This window comes from Apodemus sylvaticus, chromosome 1 (assembly GCF_947179515.1).
Source record: "Apodemus sylvaticus chromosome 1, mApoSyl1.1, whole genome shotgun sequence".
NCBI classification, from domain to species: Eukaryota; Metazoa; Chordata; class Mammalia; order Rodentia; family Muridae; genus Apodemus; species Apodemus sylvaticus.
The window spans coordinates 76,430,691-76,452,480 of record NC_067472.1 but is presented as its reverse complement, the minus strand read 5'-3'; the positions used below and the strand labels follow the sequence as shown (position 1 = coordinate 76,452,480).

General features: G+C 43.0%; 1 protein-coding gene across 1 annotated transcript in view; it reads left to right on the top strand.

The window, feature by feature from the left end:
- Plpp4 (phospholipid phosphatase 4) overlaps window positions 1-21,790 on the top strand; it is a 133,719-nt gene that overhangs the window by 59,949 nt on the left and 51,980 nt on the right. The window contains exons 3-5 of the mRNA XM_052174599.1: window positions 2,536-2,626; window positions 7,515-7,578; window positions 9,280-9,404. Of these exons, the coding sequence (XP_052030559.1) occupies window positions 2,536-2,626; window positions 7,515-7,578; window positions 9,280-9,404 (280 nt within the window). The remainder of the gene's footprint in view (window positions 1-2,535; window positions 2,627-7,514; window positions 7,579-9,279; window positions 9,405-21,790) is intronic.

The window sequence follows — 21,790 nt, the reverse complement described above, 5'->3', positions numbered from 1 at the left end:
TCTGCAAACACTTCTGTTTGGAGATGGAGCTGGGTGCTCTCTCAGGCTGTGGCCTTTTTCTGGAGGAGCTCTTGAGGTGCAGAAACTGTGCCCCTCCTCTAGGGTGCTTAGTGCTGGCTCAGTAAGCAGTTCCTAGGTGGAAATTTCATAGTGTCATAAAATGATCCTACATTGCATCTACTCAGGAAGGTTGCAGAGTGGGTGCAATGAAGGCTTGTCTTGGCAGAGGCACAGGGGAGAGAGACCTGAGGACAAGAGATCGTGCCCGGGAACAATGGTTAAAGGAAGCCCTTTGCCACCAGGCTCCCAGTAACTACCCTAGCTCAGATTCATGGCCTTGAGCCTACATGCTTCTGACTTGATGCTCTATCCCCTCTTCCGGCCAAAGCATTCTGCTCTAAAATCCCCTTCAGCAGCCTTTGGGGCCTCATAGGGAAGTCTTTCGAACTCGTATTTAACTTGGAGTTTTATTTCTGCTTACACATATGAGAGCATGTTGATTAAGGATGACTCTTAATATTTTCTTTTGTTCTGCTATTTTATTAAAGCTTGATTTGATGGTGGTGTCCTTAAAGGTCGCTGGTTAATGAGTTGCCCTGTCCTCCTCAGAAGCTTGTGGCATGAACTATACATAGGGCTTTAAAGAGTGGGAAACAACAAGGCCGGGGAACTTGATGTTTGCATTTGGAGATGAAATGGATTCTTGAGCCTTAACTGTGGTTTAGGCTATGAGAAAGTGGTACCCTAGACAATGGTTTTCAGGATCTGAGTGTGGAGATGTGTTTCTCAATCACCAGCTTCGGGACTTTTTGAGATCCTTCATTTTTTTATTTGTTTGTTTGTTCGTTCGTTTGTTTGTTTGTTTTTTAAAAAAATCCTCAGTCCCCAGACCAGTCATTCAATATGTCATTAGCATGTCAGCAAGCCCCACAGGTGTTCAGGTATGAGCAGTTGCCTGCCAAATGACTGGATCAGTTAATTTTCAAATAACCCATGTCACTTAGAGCCATAGCCGATAAGGGGACAACCCTAAACCAGTTACTATCGTTCATGGTCACAAAGGCATAATGACAAATAAGAAGGAAGGCCTTGTGGTATCTTGTAAACCATCTGAAGGCAGAGACCAAAGAGGAGTACCCAAAATAATTAGACTAAAATGAAGAGTCTGTTTTGAAAGGTCATGGTTATCTTCACAATTTCCACCCATAACTTGGCCACACCAAGGTGAGTGCAGTTAAAGAATTCCTGAGTAGGACATAAATGGCACATAGTTACCAACCCTTTTCTCTTCACTAACTGGCTTGTGCAATGTTCAATCTTTCCAGACATTGTTATCCTGAAATGTTTCACATGAAGAGTTAAGTCAATGCCTTTCCTCTTGGTGGCAGCAGTAATTAAAACCGACTTATTAATTTTTGAAAGCTAGGTTAGAGGCTCCATATTGGAGACAGAAAACTGGCCCAAGAAAACTTGCCTTGTAACTCATAAGCTGTCTGTTCCCAGCCCTATCCCTGAACAGAGCGAGTCATGTCAGAGCCATCATGAGCCTTATATATTCCTCATAGAGTGCTTTGTGCCTTGTAGAGTGCTTTGTGGTGAGTCTGGCTGCATGTAGACCCCACCAGTTTTATTCCATGAGTATTTTGCAAAGGAAAGGGGCAGATGGTGCCTTGGCTACTTTCTTTGTTGCTACAACCAAATGCCTGACAAGAAGCAACTTAAGGGAAAATGGGTTTACAGTCCCCTTACAGTTGGAGGGGATACGGTCCATCATGGTTGTGGGGAGTCATGTCGGTAGAAATGGAAGGTGGCTGATCTTGCTGCATCTGAGTCAGGAAGGAGGGATGGAGGGAGGGGGCGGTCCTGCCTCTTTCTCTTTGTCATTTTCTGGGATCCTACCCAGGGAATAGTACCAGCCACAGATAGGTTGGGTCTTCCTACCTGAATTAACCCAATCTAGAAACTTCTTTACAAACATGTCTAGCTAGAGGTTTGACTTCCAGGTGAAGCTGGAAGGAAGAATTTGTATAAAGGGGCTTTTGCTTCTAACTTGAAGGAAAAAATGGATATTCAACAGAAGAACTCCAAAAGAGATTGAGTTGGTTGGCCTTCATTAGGAAGGCCCACCTTCTCATGTTGCTAAGGAGCCTACAACATTCTTCTAAGACACACACACACACACACACACACACACACACACACACACACACACATGGGGAGGAGGGGTGGAAGAAGAACTTCAGAGTGTTGCTGACGCTGATGAACTATCATAATTATACACTATTCTTTACTCTCTTCAAAGCTCCCACTTTAAATGTGGCTCCTAGCAATTACAAATCAATTAGAATCTGCAATCAGACCTCCTGTTTCCCAGTCTGTGTTTTCGCTCCACATTGACAAATTGCCCTTCTTTGTTTAAGGTCAGTTCAGTAAGGACACTTCACTAGTGAGCTAAAGTTAACCAGGACTAATTATGGATTGCACGTCTGAAGCAAATCAGTGTCCTCATGAGGGATTATTCGTTGTTTCTTTCAGGCAATTTCTTTCCTCACACCCTTGGCTGTTATTTGTGTGGTGAAAATTATCCGGCGGACAGACAAGACTGAAATTAAGGAAGCCTTCTTAGGTAGAGTATTCACAGTTCTTGCTTTAGGGGCTGGGGATGATCTTAATTAGATAATCACATTTGAAAAAAAATCTCATTTACACCCAACTGATTTTTTTCTTTCGGTCAAAATCAAACTGTGGAAAAGAGATAAACTTAAAGGAGTTAAGCCAACTTGCAGGAAATGGCGTTCACAGTCGGGGATTCTCAGAAGGGGCCCAGTAAAAGACCTATATATTTTAGTCACTTCCCTGTCCAAACTGCCTCCTCACAGTCCAGGAATGATGACTCATACCTGTAATCCCTGCACTGCTTGGGAAGAATCAGGTAGGTTTGTGCAAATCAAGGTCTACATGGTCTACATGAGGAATTCCAGGCAGGGCTACATGGGGAGTCTCTCTCTCTCTCTCTCTCTCTCTCTCTCTCTCTATCACACACACACACACACACACACACACACACACACACACACACACACACACATACACACAGAGAGTGTCGATCCTACTGGGCTGTTTTAGCAGCCAAGGTAATTTAACCTGTGTCTAAATGCCCAGCTTTTTAATACCCTGGAAAACTAAATTGGATTGATTTTGTATACTTTAAATAAGTTTTCTAGACCTTCATCCCTAAGTCCTCAAGCTTGGGTTTAGCATAGTCCATGGACTTGCCATCCTCTGGGTGGAAGTCTGGAACCTGAGGTTCCTCCTTGAGGGATGCGTTTGATAGCTGTTCGTTAGTTGCTGGACTTTAGTGATAGAAACATACAGGATACTCCTCTCATTTCTTAGTGAGGGCATTTGAACTAGACAGAGTGTGTCTAAAGGATGACGTGCTGGTTTTATGTAACCAGGCTCTAGTTAGATCTGTCTAGTTAAAAAAGAATAATATTAAGTTTCCCTTTCAAAGTAGCTCAAGTAAATAATGTGTTTAAAGACAGAACTAAAATAAGCAATCTCATCAACTCCAGGAAAAGGAGGGGACAGCATAGCAGTGCCCCATGGGGCCCACAATGGGGATAGCTGGAATGTCAGGAGCTCATGACCAACTCTGTCTGAAATATGCCATTACCCCCCCCCCACTCCTCCACTTCCTGTCTCCTCTTCTGCCTAGCCTTGGTTTCTCTGTTCAGGTGTGTTCTCCGGGCTGCTAACCTGTAGACTGAGTTTGGTCACATGGCCATCACATGGGTTGTGATGACAAAGTCTTAAGAGTTTTCATGGGGGTTGGGAGCATCGGTGCCTTCCCAAACCCAGCTTTAGTGGCAGGGTGGTATTTGGATGGATATTATGGTGGTCCTCACAACATCCTACTGGGCCCCCTCTCTGTTGGCTTGGCAATCCCTTCACCTCACTTTATACTCTGGTTGCTTTCTCACATAGAGTTCAAAGACAAATGACAGTAGTGAGTAAGAATGGTGTGTCATGTGTGTGGCTATAATTTACTGCTGTGCTCCTGGGATGTCTCCAGGCATGCCTGGTTACCTGCTCTAGACATTTTTGTTCTTGGTTAAATCTCCCTCGGGGTGATGCTTCAAAATTGAGCACCATATCTGCCTCCTATACAGTAACTAAAAAGGAATTATTGGCTGGTCTGTTTGCCAAAATCAATGAGTTCCTGTCTGGAAAATGACGGAACGCCAGCAGTGTGCACAGGGGTTGCAAACAACCCATGCTTTCAGTGAGGCTTGGTGACAGGAGGGGGACTTCAAACACCAAGGTCAGAGAACTAGATGATTTCTAATCAGGCCTGAAATTCAGAACTCTCTTAGGGGATGAGATTTAGTCGTCATGTCTATTCTGTGCTTGAGGGTCTTTAGAAGATTTAACATATGCACATATTTATACCTGAGTCCAAGTGTTCCCCTCTGCTCCATACAGACAAGGATGGCAGTCCTTGTAACATCTAGCTTGTAGGCATTCAGGCTGTAGAATAGCCAGGAGCTCTGTTATGGAAAGACCAGAGTATTGGACTGCCTAAAACTACAAAAACAAAGCAACAACAACAAACAAACAAACAAACAAACAAAAACCCCCCCAAACAGCAAAAGCTCTCAAATCCTCTGGCATGCCCATATCCTACAGTACTTCAGTGCCAGCCCCTAGCAAGTCAACCTGTAGGACATGACACTTTGAATTTCTTTCTCAGTCTTGTTTGCGTTTCTGATCCATCAGTCAAAATGGTCCTGTCAGATTCTGTAAAATACCACATGAGTTAGACCCATGGTACTCTTGTTAACCAGCAGGCGCTCTTGTCTGCAGCCATGCCTTCTCCTGCATACCCAGCCACTGAGCATCTTTCTAAAGAATATGGAAGGTTGGAGTAGATGCCTCATGAGAGGCCCCTTCATCTGTACCCAGTCATTTTGAGGTCTTCTCCTTAAGTACCCTGTCCACTGTATTATTCAGATAAAAATTAATCAGTCACACGTACTTCCAGAATGCCGAAGAGATTCTCACACTTCCAAATGTCATCCCTCTTGCTTTTGGTCCTTCTCTGTCTCTTTCAGGCATTTGGATCATGCAGTATGTTTGCTAGTTGTCTGGTGTCTAGGTCAGGGTTTCAAATCCTGTACAAAACATCACGACCAAGAAGCAAGTTAGGGAGGAAAGGCTTTCTTCAGCTTACACTTCCACATTGCTGTTCATAATGAAAGGAAGTCAGGAAAGGAATTCACCCAGGGTAGGAACTTGGAGGCAGGAGTGGATGCAGAAGCCATGGAGGAATACTGCTTGCTGGCTTGGTTTTCCTGGCTTGCTCAGCTCGCTTTCTTATAGAACCCTGGACTATCAGCCCAGGGATGGCACCACCCACAAGGGCCCCTCCCACCCCTAATCACTAATCGAGAAAATGCCTTACACCTGGATCTAATGGACGCATTTCCTCAAGGGAGAGGTTCCTTTCTCTGTGACAACTCCAGCTTGTGTCAAGTTGACACACAAACCAGCCAGCACATCAGGTTTTCTAGCTCACTCACTTCAAATATTTGGAAAGAGTTTACTGTGCCGTGATAAGCCCACTCAGCTCTGAGTGTGTGTGAGCTGTATTGTGCTGTGGGTCAATGGAGCAGTAGATGAAGTTCCTACAAGTTTCTTTGGGATAATGAGAGAGCAGCCAGGGATGCTCACAGATGGCTTGTCTGCACTGAGGCCGTGCTCCCAGTGTAAGGCTGAGTGGAACTCCCTTAGAAAACATGGCAGGGCCAAACTTAGCTAGGAGGACAACCACTGTCATTTCTGTGCTCTCTCACAGTTTGTTGTCAGGACTCAGAGAGAAGTCATCCCAGATAACCTAGGGAAGTTCTCAGTTCTGCAGAAGAGGCCTCACATCTGCTCTGAGCTTATGGAAGAAAAGGAAGCTGACACTTCAGGCAGGGAAATTCCGTGTGTAGACTGTCCTCACCAGATCTTCCCGTGTTCTCTGCACTCAGAGCCTGTCTACGCCCCGCCTGCACATTGGACATTTTCCTGGCAGTGCTGTGGGACCGACTCATGCTCAGCTCTCCAACAGGGATCTACTCCTTCTTTTCCACTATATTTATATACAGACAAGAATTTCCCATCCCCACTCAGATGTTTAGTTTCCCTTTTTGTAAGTGTCTACCCCAGCCTTCCCCCTTCTTTCTGTTTCTTACAACTTGCTAAAAGCAGGTGGCTCTGTCTTCAGCCCAGTAGCCTGTGCCCCGGTGACTGTGAGCGCCATGCTTTCTGTGCATAGAGCATCTCATCCATCTCACTTAGTGCTAATGATTCATTCAAGGAAGAGCCTTCCCGAAAACGCCCCTCCACTGCTCTGTCTTACATAAATCTCTGCTGGCATCAAGCAGTTAATATTTTCCAAAGAGCAATGGTACCTCACATCTCTGACTACTCAGCAAAGCCAAAGAGAGCCTCCTAGGACTTCTGTTGCTTACATAAGACATTTGACCCTCGTCACATTGACAGTGATGACTATGCCTCTTAAGTCCCCTTAACAAACTCTATGAGAGGGTCGAGGTTTTTGTAGGGGAAGGGTGGCAATTCATGTTGCTGCCCCTTTGGTTCAGTCTGCCCCCTCTCTGGCAGGTTTCTAGGATGCTTGGAGGTCCCTAGGCTGTATATTTTAAAACAATGTATTCCAGAAGTTCTGGCTAGTCTAGATTACAAAAGTCACCTCCTGGACTCTCCACTGTCTTAGAAACAGTGATGGACAGCTGTTGGCAGGTGATGGGTCAGCGGTGAGGCAGAGGCCTGGCAAGGCTGTCCAACTCTTCAGAAAGATTCTGGCAGCTGCTCTGATTTGAATTATGTCTGAGGAGGTTGCCAGGAAGAAATAAAAAAGTTATATGTTTCACTACCAGTAAAAGAAATTCTATATGCTGTTGTATTAAATCTGTTTATATCAGGCTAGAAAATGATAGATAGGTTTGTCCGTGAGGCTCAAAATTCTGGCTAAGAATGAAAGATAAATTTCTTGTTGTAGGAATGTGGCATTTTATCAGGCAACCTCCATAGTCCTGCTCCAATTATATTTTTCCCCTAGCAATAAGGCTTCCCTTTATGTTTCTAAAGTATCATTTAACAACTCTGTGGTCATAAACTAAGTCTAATTACAGATGATGGTGATGGCGGTGGTGGTGGTGATGATGATGATGATGATAATGATAATTGTGACAGTAATAAAAGTGATGGTTGATGGTGATAATGATGGTGATGGTTTGCAATGGTGATGGGTGAAAATGGTGATGATGATGGTGGTGATGGTGGTGCTGATGGTGGTGATCATGGTGATATGTTGATGGTGGTGATGATGATGATGATGGTGGTAATGGTGGTGATAATGATTATGGTAATGGTGGTTACAATGATGATGATTTTTAAATTTGAGAACCAACTGGTTTTCTCTTTTTCTGTCGGTTTTGTTTTTATAGCAGTGTCCTTGGCTCTTGCTTTGAATGGAGTCTGCACAAACACTATTAAATTAATAGTGGGAAGGTAAGTTCTAAGAAGCACATGATGGCTTATACCACAGAGTTCATCTGTATGGCAGCAAGACCAGAGGACACCAGGAAGATGGATTCTAGTGTGTCTGATTTTCCTTTAAATTGTTGCTCTTCTGGGATCTTTGTCCTTCAGTACAGATCTTTTCTCTCCTTTAAATTATGAACTCATTACTTTAGAGAGGAGTTCCCGTGTAAGAGAGTGTGCCCGTTGGCTGGATGGCCACATTTTCTTTTTGCCAGAACCTGCTGCTGGCATCTCCAGAGCCATGCGTTGTTATCCCAGGCCCTTGCCAGACTTATTAGTCACCTATCAGTTTTGGCCTTTAGCAAATTAATCAGATCACTTATGTATTGTTCTCTTTGGGATGAGATGTGTGGGTTGACATTTCAGATCTGGCTTTGTGACATACTTCCCTTACTGCTTCTGAAAAAAAAAGCAAAAAAACAAAAAACAAATAATCTTGAATCTCCATTGGGTTTTCCTTCTCCTCTGGTGGCTCTAGGAGAGTCAGCCTCGGCTAACAAAACACCCTGAACTGGGATGTCCCTCCAGATCTCCATGCTTAGCACACACTTGGGGCCCAGATAAAGTGCTGATCCTCAAGCCTCACCCCTTGAGGTTCTGGTTGAGTAGGTGGAAACCACATTAGGAGACACTGGCTGGGTCTGAGGAAGACAGAACAAGAGCAGCTCTGATAGGTCACAGAGGCCCCTTCCTGAGATCCCAAAGCTAGGCAGATCACTGTTTGAGTCTGCATGTGGCCACTATGACTCTGTATGCGCTGTAAAAAGGAGGTATGCTTACAGCATTGGCAAGCCTCACCCCAGCCTGCACACAGCAGTATTGGAGTAGAGTCCATGGAGTGGTGGGCTGGGTTATTTCTGCAATACAATCCTCACTCAAGTAGAACATTCAGTCTGTGGTGAGGTGGCAGGCGCAGGATTCAATTCTGTGACTCACAGCTTGTGTTTGCCACTTATGGATCATGGATGACCTTGGGGGAGTACTATCTCCTTCAGCACTCTGACCCTGCTGTAAGGATTCCCATAGGCACTATATGCATGGTGGATATAGAGTGCCCCCCCCTGCATGTACACCCAAGGCTAAGTTAATATTAGCTGTGGATGGTCTGGAGGGCCTGGCTTCAGGGACACTCTTCTTTCCTCTAAAGATGTCTGTCCCCCTCCTGCTTTAAACCAGATCCACCAGCCTGGGTCACCGAACTCCTCACACTGTGTGACTGTGTTGTCAAGTTTTCCAGCCAGGTTGAGGGCTGCTACTTGAGGAAATACAGAATTTGGCAAGTAGGGATGTTGTGGCCTAGCTTCTCAGAACCTGGGGGCAGGGTCTAGATTGGCCAAGCAGTAGATCAAGACAGGAAGTCCTCTTGATTCTGATGATACGATGCTTAGGTGCATTCCACTACCTAATGTTCAAGAACTCATCTTTGGCCAGGGGTTGATTTCTCCCTTTTACAGATAGAGAAATGTGGCTGGGGATGGTTAAGATCTCCCTAAAGCTACAAACCTAGCTCCAATGAGCAACTGTGTCTGAAGGGCTCTCAGGGGACTCCTGTGGGTGATGGCAGAAGGGGCCTGCAGGGGGGTGTGATCTGTGGGGAGGAGGGATCAGTTTGGGGCTCATTGTGATGGCAGTGTTGTATATTGAAAATGTCCATGGTGTCTTTTGTAGACCTCGCCCCGATTTCTTTTACCGCTGCTTTCCAGATGGGGTGATGAATTCAGAGATGCGCTGCACAGGTGACCCTGACCTGGTGTCGGAGGGCCGCAAAAGCTTCCCCAGCATCCATTCTTCCTGTAAGTCCAAGGAGAAGACACTGTGGTCCTCCTGCTCGCTTTCTTGGGGGTGTTTAAATGGAGAGGATGGTTTTTGTGCTTGAATGTTAGCACAGTGTAGTTTTCTTCACTGTGGGATGTATGATTTAGAAACACAGTGTTCCTTGGTCATGAAAGCCTGTAGCCAAGGTTCCAGATCTTACACAGTGCTGTATATGTTGCTTTTGTGTGCCTGGAAGAGTGTAGCATGAGACATTTCACTCTTAGAAGTTATGACATAAGAATTTGACAGCACAAAGGGGATTTACTGAGCTCCTTGACAACCAGTGTTCATTTCAGCATTGTATCTAGAATTTTTTTAATTAAGGTATTAAATGTATGACCAAATATATAACACATGTGCATGTAGATAAAGCATATGAAAATATGTATGCATGCACATGAACCTCCATAAATTGTTTCACTATAGATGCTAAAGCCTAGATCAGCTTTGCACAAAGGCTGTCTGAACCAGCAGCAGAATAGCAGAGCTGAAAAAAACAAAGGCAAAGAAAAAAGAAAGAAAGAAACCCCACAGATCTCTGAATTGTGACACATCCTGGCTCTGTCATGCCTTGGCTTTTGAATGTCACCTTTCCGAGCCTCAGGTCCAACTGTGTTAATGGAAAAGGGAATGCCTCCATTCTCAGTAGAAGTGAGGATTAAAGTCAGCGATCGTAATTACTAACGTTTCTGGAGCATCCTTCAGAACCAGAATGTGGAAGTTCATTGTTTTATTTAATCCCACAAGGATAATAAGGCACTTGGACTATGCACTTGTCACCAGTAGCTCTTCCTGTTATTATTTATTACCAGAGCTGGTGTCTCCATTCACTCTAGCGGGGTGACTCAGACACCAGGCACCGGCCCTAGGAATCCAGAGATTAAACAAGGCAAAATACAGCCCTGGGCAGTCCACAGGTGCAGCAGGCTGTCTGTGGTGTTATGACTCTTAGGATAATTGGAGACAGACTATGGCTGCAGGTGACTGCTTGGAACAGGAAAGACTCCTGTCAAACTGGAAAGTCCTTGGTTCTACAAAGGTCTAATCATTTACTTTTGGCAAGCCTCTTATCTTAATAGGATTTTTTTTTCTGAATCCTGTGACAAAGATGCACCTTACTGGTTAGTGGCTGAGTTGAGAAACATCTTAAAGCTTCTTTGAATGGAAATTTTGCCCAGAGACACTAGAAACTTGGGTCTGTCAATGAATTATGGGAGCAGCAGGCACTTTAAGGGGATCATTATCACCAATTGTTGCAGCACTATAGCGTCTCAGGTGGAGAAGAATCTCTTCTTACACAGAACAGAGAGGATCAGACAGGGTTGGTTATTCACCTGAAGCTAGCAGCCTCTGGAGTGATGGTGTTTCCTCCCTTTACAAGATTTAATATTATAGAGTATTCATATTCCATGTCAGTTAAATAGATGCCTCATTTTCTTCTCTCTATAGCTATGAAGATTATAGTGAGTGGAATACTGTACCCCTTCCCCCTAAACAAATCCAGGCTTATAAATATGACCTTTTAAAAAAGGATTGTAGTTACTAGTACTTTAATAAATATTAGAAATTTGCCAGTACAGTTACTTCACACACACACACACACACACACACACACACACACACACACACAGAGAGAGAGAGAGAGAGAGAGAGAGAGAGAGAGAAATTGTCCTGGAAAATTTCTAATATTTATTACAGTATTATTAACTACAACCCTTTATTTAAAAGTCATATTTATTTATAAGCCCTGATATCTATCTATCTATCTATCTATCTAGAGACATATATATATATATATATATATATATATATCCATACACACATATAGTGATTACAAAAGAAAATGGATATGTTAAATATTTTACTGTAGTAACCATTCTATATGCATTCTTCTGCTTTCCCTTAGAGTTTAATTACCAAAAGGAAAATGAACAGTCAAAAGCTCCTCAAGTTAAGAATATTAAGATAAACTCCTGGATTCAGGGTATTCTGAAATCCAGTGACAGACATTCTCATAGGAGACAGGCAGAGGGGGTTGGAGGTGGTGGTGAGGAGAAGGCTTCCTGAGGACACAGTGGGACAGAGTGATGCCACCACAGCCAGGGAGCATGTGGATCTACCAGAGCTGGCCCTTCTGCAGAACCTAGAGGAAGTATGGTCCTGATGATAGCTTTGGATTAAGAATCTGGTTTCCTGAGCTATAAGGGAACGAGTACATGTTATGTTACCAAATTGATGACAGCTGTTTTCAGCAGGCTAGGAAATACTTAAACAGAGCCAGATCCAACACCAAGAGTGTAAAAATGTCGGCCTGAGAGCCATTCCCCCACTGCTTCATAATGCCTCTTAGGTGCCTATGGTGAGGTCATGGGGATAGAAGAAGGTATGACTCTGGGCGACAGTCAGGATGCAAGTGTGCTTCCTTCCAGTCTTGTGTGTTTCTCAAGTCACAGTTAAAGTGCGTATAGGTGCCAGCTGGAAGGGTTCCTGCGGCACTAAGTCATTATACCATTGTTGTTAAGGGTTTCAAAGCTGTAACACTCTGAGGGATCTGGAGTAGTATTTAAGGTGGTGCTCAGCTCCGATAGGTTCTCCATCTATTCATTACAGGTAGGTTCATTCCCGTCCTCGGTCTTTGATGCTGTGTTGCTTTCTTGTGCATGTGTGTATTGTGTGTGTACATATACATGGGTGTGTATATTCACAGTAGGTATATGTGCTGTGTGTGTGTGTGGAGGCTAAAGGTTGATATGGACTATTTTTCTTGGTTATCCTCCACCTTATGCTTTGAGATTGGGTTCTTTCCCTGAATCTGAAGCTCCCCGAGTGGGCTGGGCTGGTTTGACCCACAAGCTTCAGGGATTCGGCTGTCTTGGCCTCGTTGGTCTGGCTTTCAGGATGTGTATCACCATGCCCAGTTTTCTTTTTTTTTCTAGAATATGTTTCTAGGCATCCTAACTCAGCTTCTCATGATTGCACGGCATGGCAAGCCCCTCACTAACTGCACTATTTCCTTATCTTTAGATTTCTTGAGGTGTCTTCCCCTAAAGACTTGCTGCTAGTGCAAGTGGAGTTTTAAAGGACTTTAAATTTTAAGATCACTAGGAAATGAGACCATTTCTAAAATAAAAAATCTTAATCCTGGCTTCTCAAATAATTGACTGAGGACCATAGCGCAGGTTAGCATCTGATGGCACAATTGAACATGGGCAGGAAGTAGCTCTCTCATGTGAATACCTCTTGCTGTCGGACTATAGACTTCAGATTAGTGGCCACACCTTAAAGAAATGTTTCTATTAGATGTGAGTTCTCTCCTCCTCCACCAAAAAGCTGGCTTTCTCACAGGATATCCCTGGCTCTCTGCCTTGTAGATGTGTGGCTACAGCGATCTGGGCCTGACAGCCTTTTGGGCAGAAGCTGTTACTACCTCTTGCCTCAGATGCTCCTTAAAACATTATCATTTGCTCTTCTTGGCAGACAGGATGTCCAGTGCAGCTCTGGGTTTTGATCAAGTTGCTTTCTTCTGAGTTGTTTCCCTGACTTGTGACAAGATAGTGTTAGTTTGAAGGGAGCTGCCTTATGCAGTGAGAAACCTATCAGTGCTCTGTCCTGCATTTCTTATTGTCACCATTAGGACACCTCATGATTGGTGTGACTTTTTGCTCCTCAGAAGAGATGACCTCAGTGGATCTTCATTTTATTACAAATGCTTTATGTTCCTTAAGCAATCAATTTTCTAGTCCAGACTTGAGTGGCTGATGAGATGGATACTAGGCTAAAGAGACGTGGGCTGGGCTCCTTTGTTCACAGGTCACTGACAGCTGGATGTAATCCATATCCTTACATCATCCTGTAGAACAAATGTTTTTCTTTGTACTTAAGAACAGATATCAATTTGTTTTGAAAACAAAAGAAGTTGGTCTGAATCTTCTTTAAGTAGCTTAAAGCCTCCGGTATGGAATGCTCACACAGCAAGCATCAAAGCCCCATGGGATTTGCTCTTGGAGGTAGCCTTAGCTTCCTTGACTAGAAAAGCAGAGACCACAGTTGCACACAGGAACTGGTTTTAAACCTAGGATTTAAAAAAGAGTTGGCATTGTACGTTCTCCAGAAGTTGAGTGTGAGGGTGTTTGGAACGGGATTGTCTCAGTTTTTGATTCATTGTTTGTTCAGCTTCTAGGGGAAAGATTTATATAAGGGAGAGGTAGGAAATAACAAACCATGATACTGTCAAGCTATATAGAACCATCTGTCCTGCAAAACTGGTGGGAGTCAAGAACTCCTTTCTACCTCTGATGAGGGCAATAACATTCAGGTATTAGTACATGAGTCACTTCCAGCCACGGCTCCTATCTATAGACATTCTGTACTAGAACGTCGAGATGTCCCTTCATCTACTTGTTGTTTCATTTTACAACAGCAGAGCTGAATAGCTGTGAAAAGGACATAGGGCCCATGGAATTGTAGCTATGATCTGTCCTTTGTGGAGAAAGGTCAGCAGCAGCCTTGTTGATACCAATACTATAAAGCAGCAGCATCAAAACCTTAATAAGGCAGGATACTTACAGTTGCAGAAGATAGGTAGAGACAGGAGAAATCATGGGATTGAAGGCACTATGTAGCAAAACTTTTGTCTTAAACAAGCTGGGCTGGTTAGGCTGTTTGTTGTTTGTTTGTTTGTTAACTTGATAAAAGCTTGAGTCATCTAGGAAGAAGGAACCTCATTTGAGAAAGTGTTGCGTGTAGCTTTTGCTACCCTACCTTAAGTTCCAGGAACCCTGCTACCAGCCCCTGCCCAGAGAATATCAGATTGCTCAGTTTCAACATGCCTTGTTGGCTCAATTGCTGGCCTCTTCTAAGCCTTCCTCAGCTAGCAAGCCCTTCCTAATACTCTTAGCTCAGCATCTCTCAACCTGCCCTCAGCATCAGTTGCTGCTCAGTTACCTTTAGTCCCAGCTCAACACCCTAACCTCTGGTCACCTATTGTCCCTCCAAAGCATGATGAAAACTCCTTTCCTTTTCCTGCATCTCTTCTCCTCCCCTCCAGGGACCCAGAAGTCCTGCTCTTTCTTTCCACCCAGCAATTGACCCCTGGCATCTTTACTGATAGATCAAGAACCAATTTGGGAACAGGACCTTAGCATCAGAACCACCCCCACAAGAAAATGCCTCTACAAGACTGGCTTGCAGGCATATCTGTTGGGCATTTTCTTGATTAATGATAGATGTGGGAGATCCAAGCCTACTGTGGGCAATGCCATTCCTGGGTTAGTGGTCCTGGGTATTATAATAAAATGGGCTGAGCAAGCCAAGGGAAACAATCCAGTAAGCAGCACCCCTCCGTGGCCTCTGATTTCATTTCTATCTCCAGGATCCAGCATTAAGTTTCTTCCCTGATTTCCCTGAATGATGGGCTGTGATGTGGAAGTATAAGCCCACTAGACTGATTCAGCAATAGAAAGAAAGCTAGGACACTGGCTAAGCCACTAAACAAACGAACATCTAAAGCAAGATCAGTGCACTCAAAACGTACATATAGATATTCTTGTTACTTAGATGTCTAAACAGGTAGATGCCTATTTGTTTCTTTATTTAAATGGGGTTGGGTTTGGACCAGGGCTTCAGTATGCTAAGCAAGTGCTATGTCACTGATTTGGACTTCCAGCCCTGTCAGTCTGGCTTTTGAGCAACTCTGGCACTGTATACAATGGGGCTGCTGTTGCTTGTGGGATACATTTTATGACAGAGAAGGTATAAAAGCATATCAACTATCGCTGACTTAGTGATCCCTGAGTGATTAGCAGTATTGGGCTAAGCTCTGGGTAGAGAAGGCAAGGACAAACTTGACTGTGTGTTCTCCTGGAGTGTGAGGGCAACCACTGGTGTTGGCTGTGTGATGGGAGTTGGGGGCCCTAGAAAGGCAGGGACAGTGTCCAGGAGGGAAGCCTCTGTAGTTTCTCATCAGAAAGTAACATGGTTACGTGTCTTGAGGTTTTTATTCTCTTAGTATGGAAGTCCAGGTTATCAATAATTTCCATGAGCATCTCCAGGTTGCAGTGTTCTTTGGAGCATTTGATGGAAGTGATTTTGTTGATTTGTTTTGGGGGCTGGGGCTGTATCTCTGTCACTATCCATGTTTGCCTAGCAACCACAAGCTTTGGCACTGAATTAGGCAAGTTTAGTGGTGCACCCTGTCAACTCCGGCAATCAAGAGGTAGAGGCAGGAGTTCAAGGTCATCCAAAGTTCCATAGGGAGTTCAAGATTAGCCTCAGCTAAATGAGATCCTGTCTTTTGCTTTTATTCCCACCTTCACAACTTCATAAGGGTTCATTCTGTACCTCTGGTCATCTGAGACTTGGTAAGGACATACCTCACTGAAAATGTATATTTTTTTCTGTGTATTATCCTGTTCACTGAATGTGTCTTTTTAATTGGGGAATGTGCCTTCTGTTTCTTTTCTAGATCTGTACAGACAGATGTTGAGTCACTCTTCCATTATCTTTTCTTTCCTGTTGTCTGCCTTTTGGTTGCTTTATAATCACCTCTTAAAGTCTTCAAACATTATAGTATTATATAGAATTGTCATATTATTTTTCTATTTTTAATTTCTAAGAGTCTTCTCAAACTTTGGGTTTTTAACAAATATACCACCTCTTTCACAGATGAAATGACTCTTATTTCTTTCTCTATGTCTGTGAATTTCACCCTGCCTTCTCTGTGTCCCCACAAACTGCTTTGTTCTTACACCTGGTGTTCTCAGCCTTGTCTTCTAGCTTAAAGATGGATAACCAAAGCTAACTGGACAAGGTACATTAACTGGCCTTTGCTGAGGGTGACTGCAAGGGACCTGGGCACGGTCATAGGCCCTGCTTGTTAGCCTTCAATTTGAGTCTGGCTCTCCAGTTTCTTCCAGAGGTGTGAACCAGAGCTCTGGGTGCTGTGCAGGAGATCTTGATGGGTCTTGGGTTACTCACTGGACCTTTGTCTAATGCCCTGTTTTCAGTCTGGTTACTCCACAGGACCTCCCACTTTCCTCTTTTTCCAAAGCTTCTAGATTTAGGTTGTGGGTGGCCTCCGGGCTTCACAGGGTAGAGAGTAGAAGATGTGGCTTCTTACAGGAACTCCCTGCTAGCCTGTTTGTGATGTCATGGCTCATCTGCCTTCCCTGCACCTGATGCTAAGGGCTCCAACGTTTTCAGGGTTCTGTGGGTTGAAAGCACTGCTTCTTGTCTTTACTGTCTGTCCTCTGTAGACAGAAATAATGAGGTGTCTTCAGTTCAGTAAATCAGCAGCTGTATTGATCCCTCCTTCTCTGCAGTGAGGTGGACCTCAGGCATTGCCAGATGGAATCTCAATTCTATTTTGATCTGTTAGGGTTCTCCAGAGCCTCAGAACCAATATGATGTCTCTCTCTCTCTCCTTTCTCAAGACATCTACTTGAAAGAAGCTGGCTCCTGGAACAGTGGGAGTTGGCAAGTCTAAGTAAGGCTGGATGGCAGGTTAGAACTCCAAGGAAAGGTTGATGTGACCATCTTGAATCCAAACATAGAGGACAGATCATCAGGGAGGATGTTCAGGCAAGGTTTCTTGTGGCACTGATTTAATTTTTCTGATAACAGAGTCTCTTGTAGCCCAGGCTGACTTTAAACCCAGGCTGAGTATCTGGATAGATGTGTGCATACAGAATGCCTATATAGTCAAAGACAACTTGGCTGATCCTCCTGCCTCCATCTCAGAAGAGCTGGTATTACAGTTATCCCTCACCTTACCTAGTACATATACTGCTGAGCATCAAACCCAAATATTTGCAAATGCCAGAGAAAGTGATTTACTGCTGAGCTCTGTGCTCTGTGCTGGAAACTGAAAACTGGAAAGTGTGCTGTCCTCAAACATGGTAGCAAATAACCGAACATTGTGCATGTTCTCAACCCTCCATGTGATGCTTCTGAAGACAAATTCTTTCTTGTGGTAGAAACCCCAATCTCCCCTCTTACGAGGCCCACTCGCTGTGTGGCATGCAATCTGAATGCTTGAAGTTAAGTGATTATAAAACTTAGTCACTTCCTAAGACACAGAAATTTTTAGAGTGGGTTGGACTATGTGGTGACTTGCAACTGCAACGTGCCACTCTGATATAAAATTAGCCACCATCCTGTTGTTCTACTTCTCTGCCATTTGGAAGTCAGAAACACTGCCACAATGCTCTGATGCCCTCAGTGTAGATGGTCCATCTGTTGTTAGGTCCTTGTTGAGTCCTGGTGGTGTTTCTGACAGCAAAGTCCTTGAAAGACACTAGTGTCTGGTTTCCCAATCTGAGCGTCTGGTATTTGCTCTTGGCAGTGGAATCTAAATAGGTTTTAGCTACAACTTGGGAAATAATCACAAGACCTCATCTATGCCAGGTTGAACTCCCATCAAGCATGAATATTCAATGTCATAAAGCAGCTGCTGCTTAAGTTGGCTAGGCTGGCTTTTGCATGGAGAAAGAGGAGGTGGAAAGATTCACTTGTTGTGCCTCCTTTTGTGAAACACAGTTGCTATCATGGGTGGCTGTTGGTGGACAAAATACTTGACAATTGCTTCTTTGTGCTTCGTTTAAGCATTGAATAAAAGGTCATGAGCTATACTGGCCATTGATTCAACCAGGACAAATTGTTGGTGACTTGAGGTCACATATTATGTGATTTTTCTTGTAGTGTAAACACTGAAGCTTCCATTTTTATTGTTATTACAAGGAACATCAGTAGGCATGTGTGGTACAACCCTGTTCTAGTTCTCTTCTTCCCAACCTAAGTTATAACCCTCCACCTCAAGCTTCCAGAACAACTGGGAAGATTCTGAGGAACAACTGTATTGATTTAGTCACAGTTTTCTACTCATAAGAAGAATATCCTCCATGCTGGATGGCTTGCTTTGAGCAGGCAAACATCTGGAGGGAAAGTAATCTCAGTTCTGTACTAAGAATTAAGCCTAGGGCTTTGTGCATGCTTGCACATGCTAGGCAAGCATCTAACTCACAGCATGGCAAACATCGCACAGTCTGCGGAACAGTGTGTCTCTGTCTGTTTATCACAGCCCCCCCACACACCCCCACCCCCGTCTATTCCCCATGGATCTTGTTAAAGTGTCCCCTCCTTAAGTCCCACTATGAAATTTTAATGTCACAGATTGTATATTCCTTAATATACTCAAGAATAAAAGATCCCAGTGTCATCACCATGTCAAGAGACATCAGCAAACTTGGCGAGAGTTCCTCATAGTTCCCCTATAATGATATTTTTTCTAAATAACTGTAATGTATAAGACTCTTCATCTTTCCAAGAGCCAATTTTCATTCCCTAAAGGGATGGCATCTTTGTAATATATATTCTAGGTAAGTTATTCTTAAAAGAGCCTTTTGTCCCTCCACAGTGACACTTAACAATGTCTGGATACATTTTTGATTATCTTGTGTGTGTGTATGTGTGTGCACGTGTCTGTGTGTGTCTGTGTAACTGTGTGTCTGTGTATATGTGTGCCTGTGTTTCTATTTATGAGTGTGTTAGTGTGTCTCTGTGTATATGTGTATCTGCATACATTTGTTTATATGTCTGTTAATTTGTGTGTATGTTTTTATGTCTGTGAGCATTTGTGTGTCTGAGTATGTGTGCAAATATGTGTATCTGTGTTTCTGTGTGTCTGTGTATATATGTCTATGTCAGTGTGTCTCTGTGTGTATCTATATGTCTGTGTGTCTGTGTGTGTCTATGTGCCTGTGAGCATGTGTATGTGCATATTTGTCTGCCTGTGTGTGTGTGTGTGTGTGTGTGTGTATTTATGTCTGTGTTTATGTGCCAGTGTGAATGTGTGTGTCTGTTTATAGGGGTGAGGCTGCTGAACAGCTCACAGCAGTAGTAACCAAGGAACAATGGAGCCAAGGGATTGTGAACAGGAAACTTCTGAAACTGTGAGCAGAAGCAATTCTTTCCTCTTAAAATGCTTTCTTCTAGCTATTGGCCGAAGTGATAAAAATCTGACCCACACTCTGTTACTTTCCTTTGGCTGTTTGAGGTTTTCTCGACACTTCCCCACCCCTGTTGATAGATGGTAACAACCTTTTTATTTTTAGATTTTAACCATTTTAATAACTCGTATTTTTATATGTGTAAGTCAGAGCCGATCAGTCCTGATAGATGGACATAGGCATGAATAATATTCTGCTCAATGATGTGTCCTTCCTGTGCACTTCCAGTCAATCCTCGAGCTCTCAAGCATTCACTCTTCAGCTACCCTCATGTTTTCTTTCTGTTCTTTTCCTTTATTTTTCTTTTGAACTGCAGGCTAGCTTCATCTATTTAAACCTCATACACAGGAAATCACACATTGTGATTTTTTGGGTGCATGGGAGATATTGACCAGTATAATGTCTACTAATTCATCCACACTGCTGTAAATATCATTAATTTATTTCTTACATCATCCTACTGAGTACTATAAAGCTGCTTACCCATTCTATTCTTAGTGGTGTTGGGGATTTTTCCTTTTCTTATGCTGTTCTTTGCATTGATATGTGCTGCTGTATTATGTTTAGCCCTTGAGGTCAGAGTTATCTATTTCTAACATTAGAAGAAGCTGCTGATCCCTGTTGCAAAACACTTGCCTCAGTTTACCTTCTCATTGGCAATGTATGATACCTCTAGGCTTTCCATATTGCACTAACATTTGATGTTGTTAGTCTTTTTAATTTAAGTCATCTTAGTGAGTATGCAGTGGTACCTCTTGAAGTGTTTACTTTGCATTGCTCTGATGACTAATAATATTGTGTAGTCTCCCCTTTTGCACAGTGACTGTTCACACATCTGTCCTTTTGCATATTGTCTGCTCAAGTTCATTCTCTCTCTTTATTTATGGTTAGTTTCCCATATTCTGTTTATAACTTTTTTCTCCAGATAAATGTTTTGTGACATTTTCTCCCATTTTGGTGGAGATGTTTATTTGCTTGTTAGTTTTCTTGATGGTCCTTCTTGATGAAAGGCCATTTTATAATTGATTGAATGTCTTCCTTGCACAGTTATTACTGTGTCCTGGGTAAGATACCCATTGCTGTCCTATAGTTGCAAAGATAGCGTCATTGTTTCCTTTAAAAATTTCATTGTTGGGGCTGGAGAGATGCTTAGCTGTAAAGAATGCTGGTTCCTAATACCCATGTCAGGCACCTCCCCTGTAACTCCAGCTTCAGGACATCAGATGCCTTCTTCTGACCTCTGTGGGTACATGTGTTGAACACATGGCATACACACACCTATAAATAAAAGTAAATCTTTTTAAAGAAAACTTTATGATTTTTGTTTCATCTCAGGAGCTTTTCCTCAAATCACTTTTTGTTCATAAAGTGAGGTATGCTTCCATATTGAGATATAATATTTTTAGCTTCCTTTGTTGAAAAGGACTTCCATTTCTCCATCAACTGCATTGGAGCAATGCAGATGTTAATGGAGTGCGAACCTGTGGTGTGTTTCTGCACTGCGCATGCTGTCTACTCTTCTGTGCTTTCTCCTCCAGCTAATCTCACCATATTGATCACACACTGGCACAGTGCAGGCTGAAGTCAGGCACGTTCAGTCCTTCATCACTGTTCTTCATCGAGATTGCCTTTGGCAATTACAAGCCCTTTCTCTTTCCACATGCTTTAGAATTGGCTCATATGTTTCTCCGTAGCCTGCCACAGATGGGTAGGAGATTGTACAGAGTCAATAGACTGCCCCAGGGGAGAGTAACTATCTCTTCACTATCAAGTGTTCTGCTCCATAAAGCCTATTTCTCCATTTATTTATAAAGTTCTATTCTTCTGTAACATTTTTATACTTTTTGCTATGTACAGCTTGTGTGCATTTTCAAAAACTAGTCTTTGAACATTTTTATTGTGATAAAATTTACTTACGATACAGTTTCAACCATTAAAATATTTTGTGGTTTATGCTTATAGCTTGTGTTTTATGATTCATTCATAGGGACTTTTATAGGCTCAGTCACAGCCTAGGACATTTCTGTCATCCATAAGAGAAAGCCTGAAACCCTTAGCTTCTCTTTCCCCATCCTTCACTTGTCTCCAGAGGCAGTCAACCACTAGTCTATAGTCGTCAATTCTGAACAAGTCAAATAAATTAAGTCATATAATACGCACTTCTGTGTAGCTGGCATATTTTATTTAGTGTAATGTTTTCAGGTTCTATTAATGTTGCAGCATGAATAAATAATTCATTTTAAAATATTTTATTAATCATTGAGAATTTCATATATTTTGATTATTTCACCCCTCAGTTCCTCCCTGATCCACCTGTCTTCCCTATGCAAACAACTTCATGTTCCTACTGTTTTTTTTTA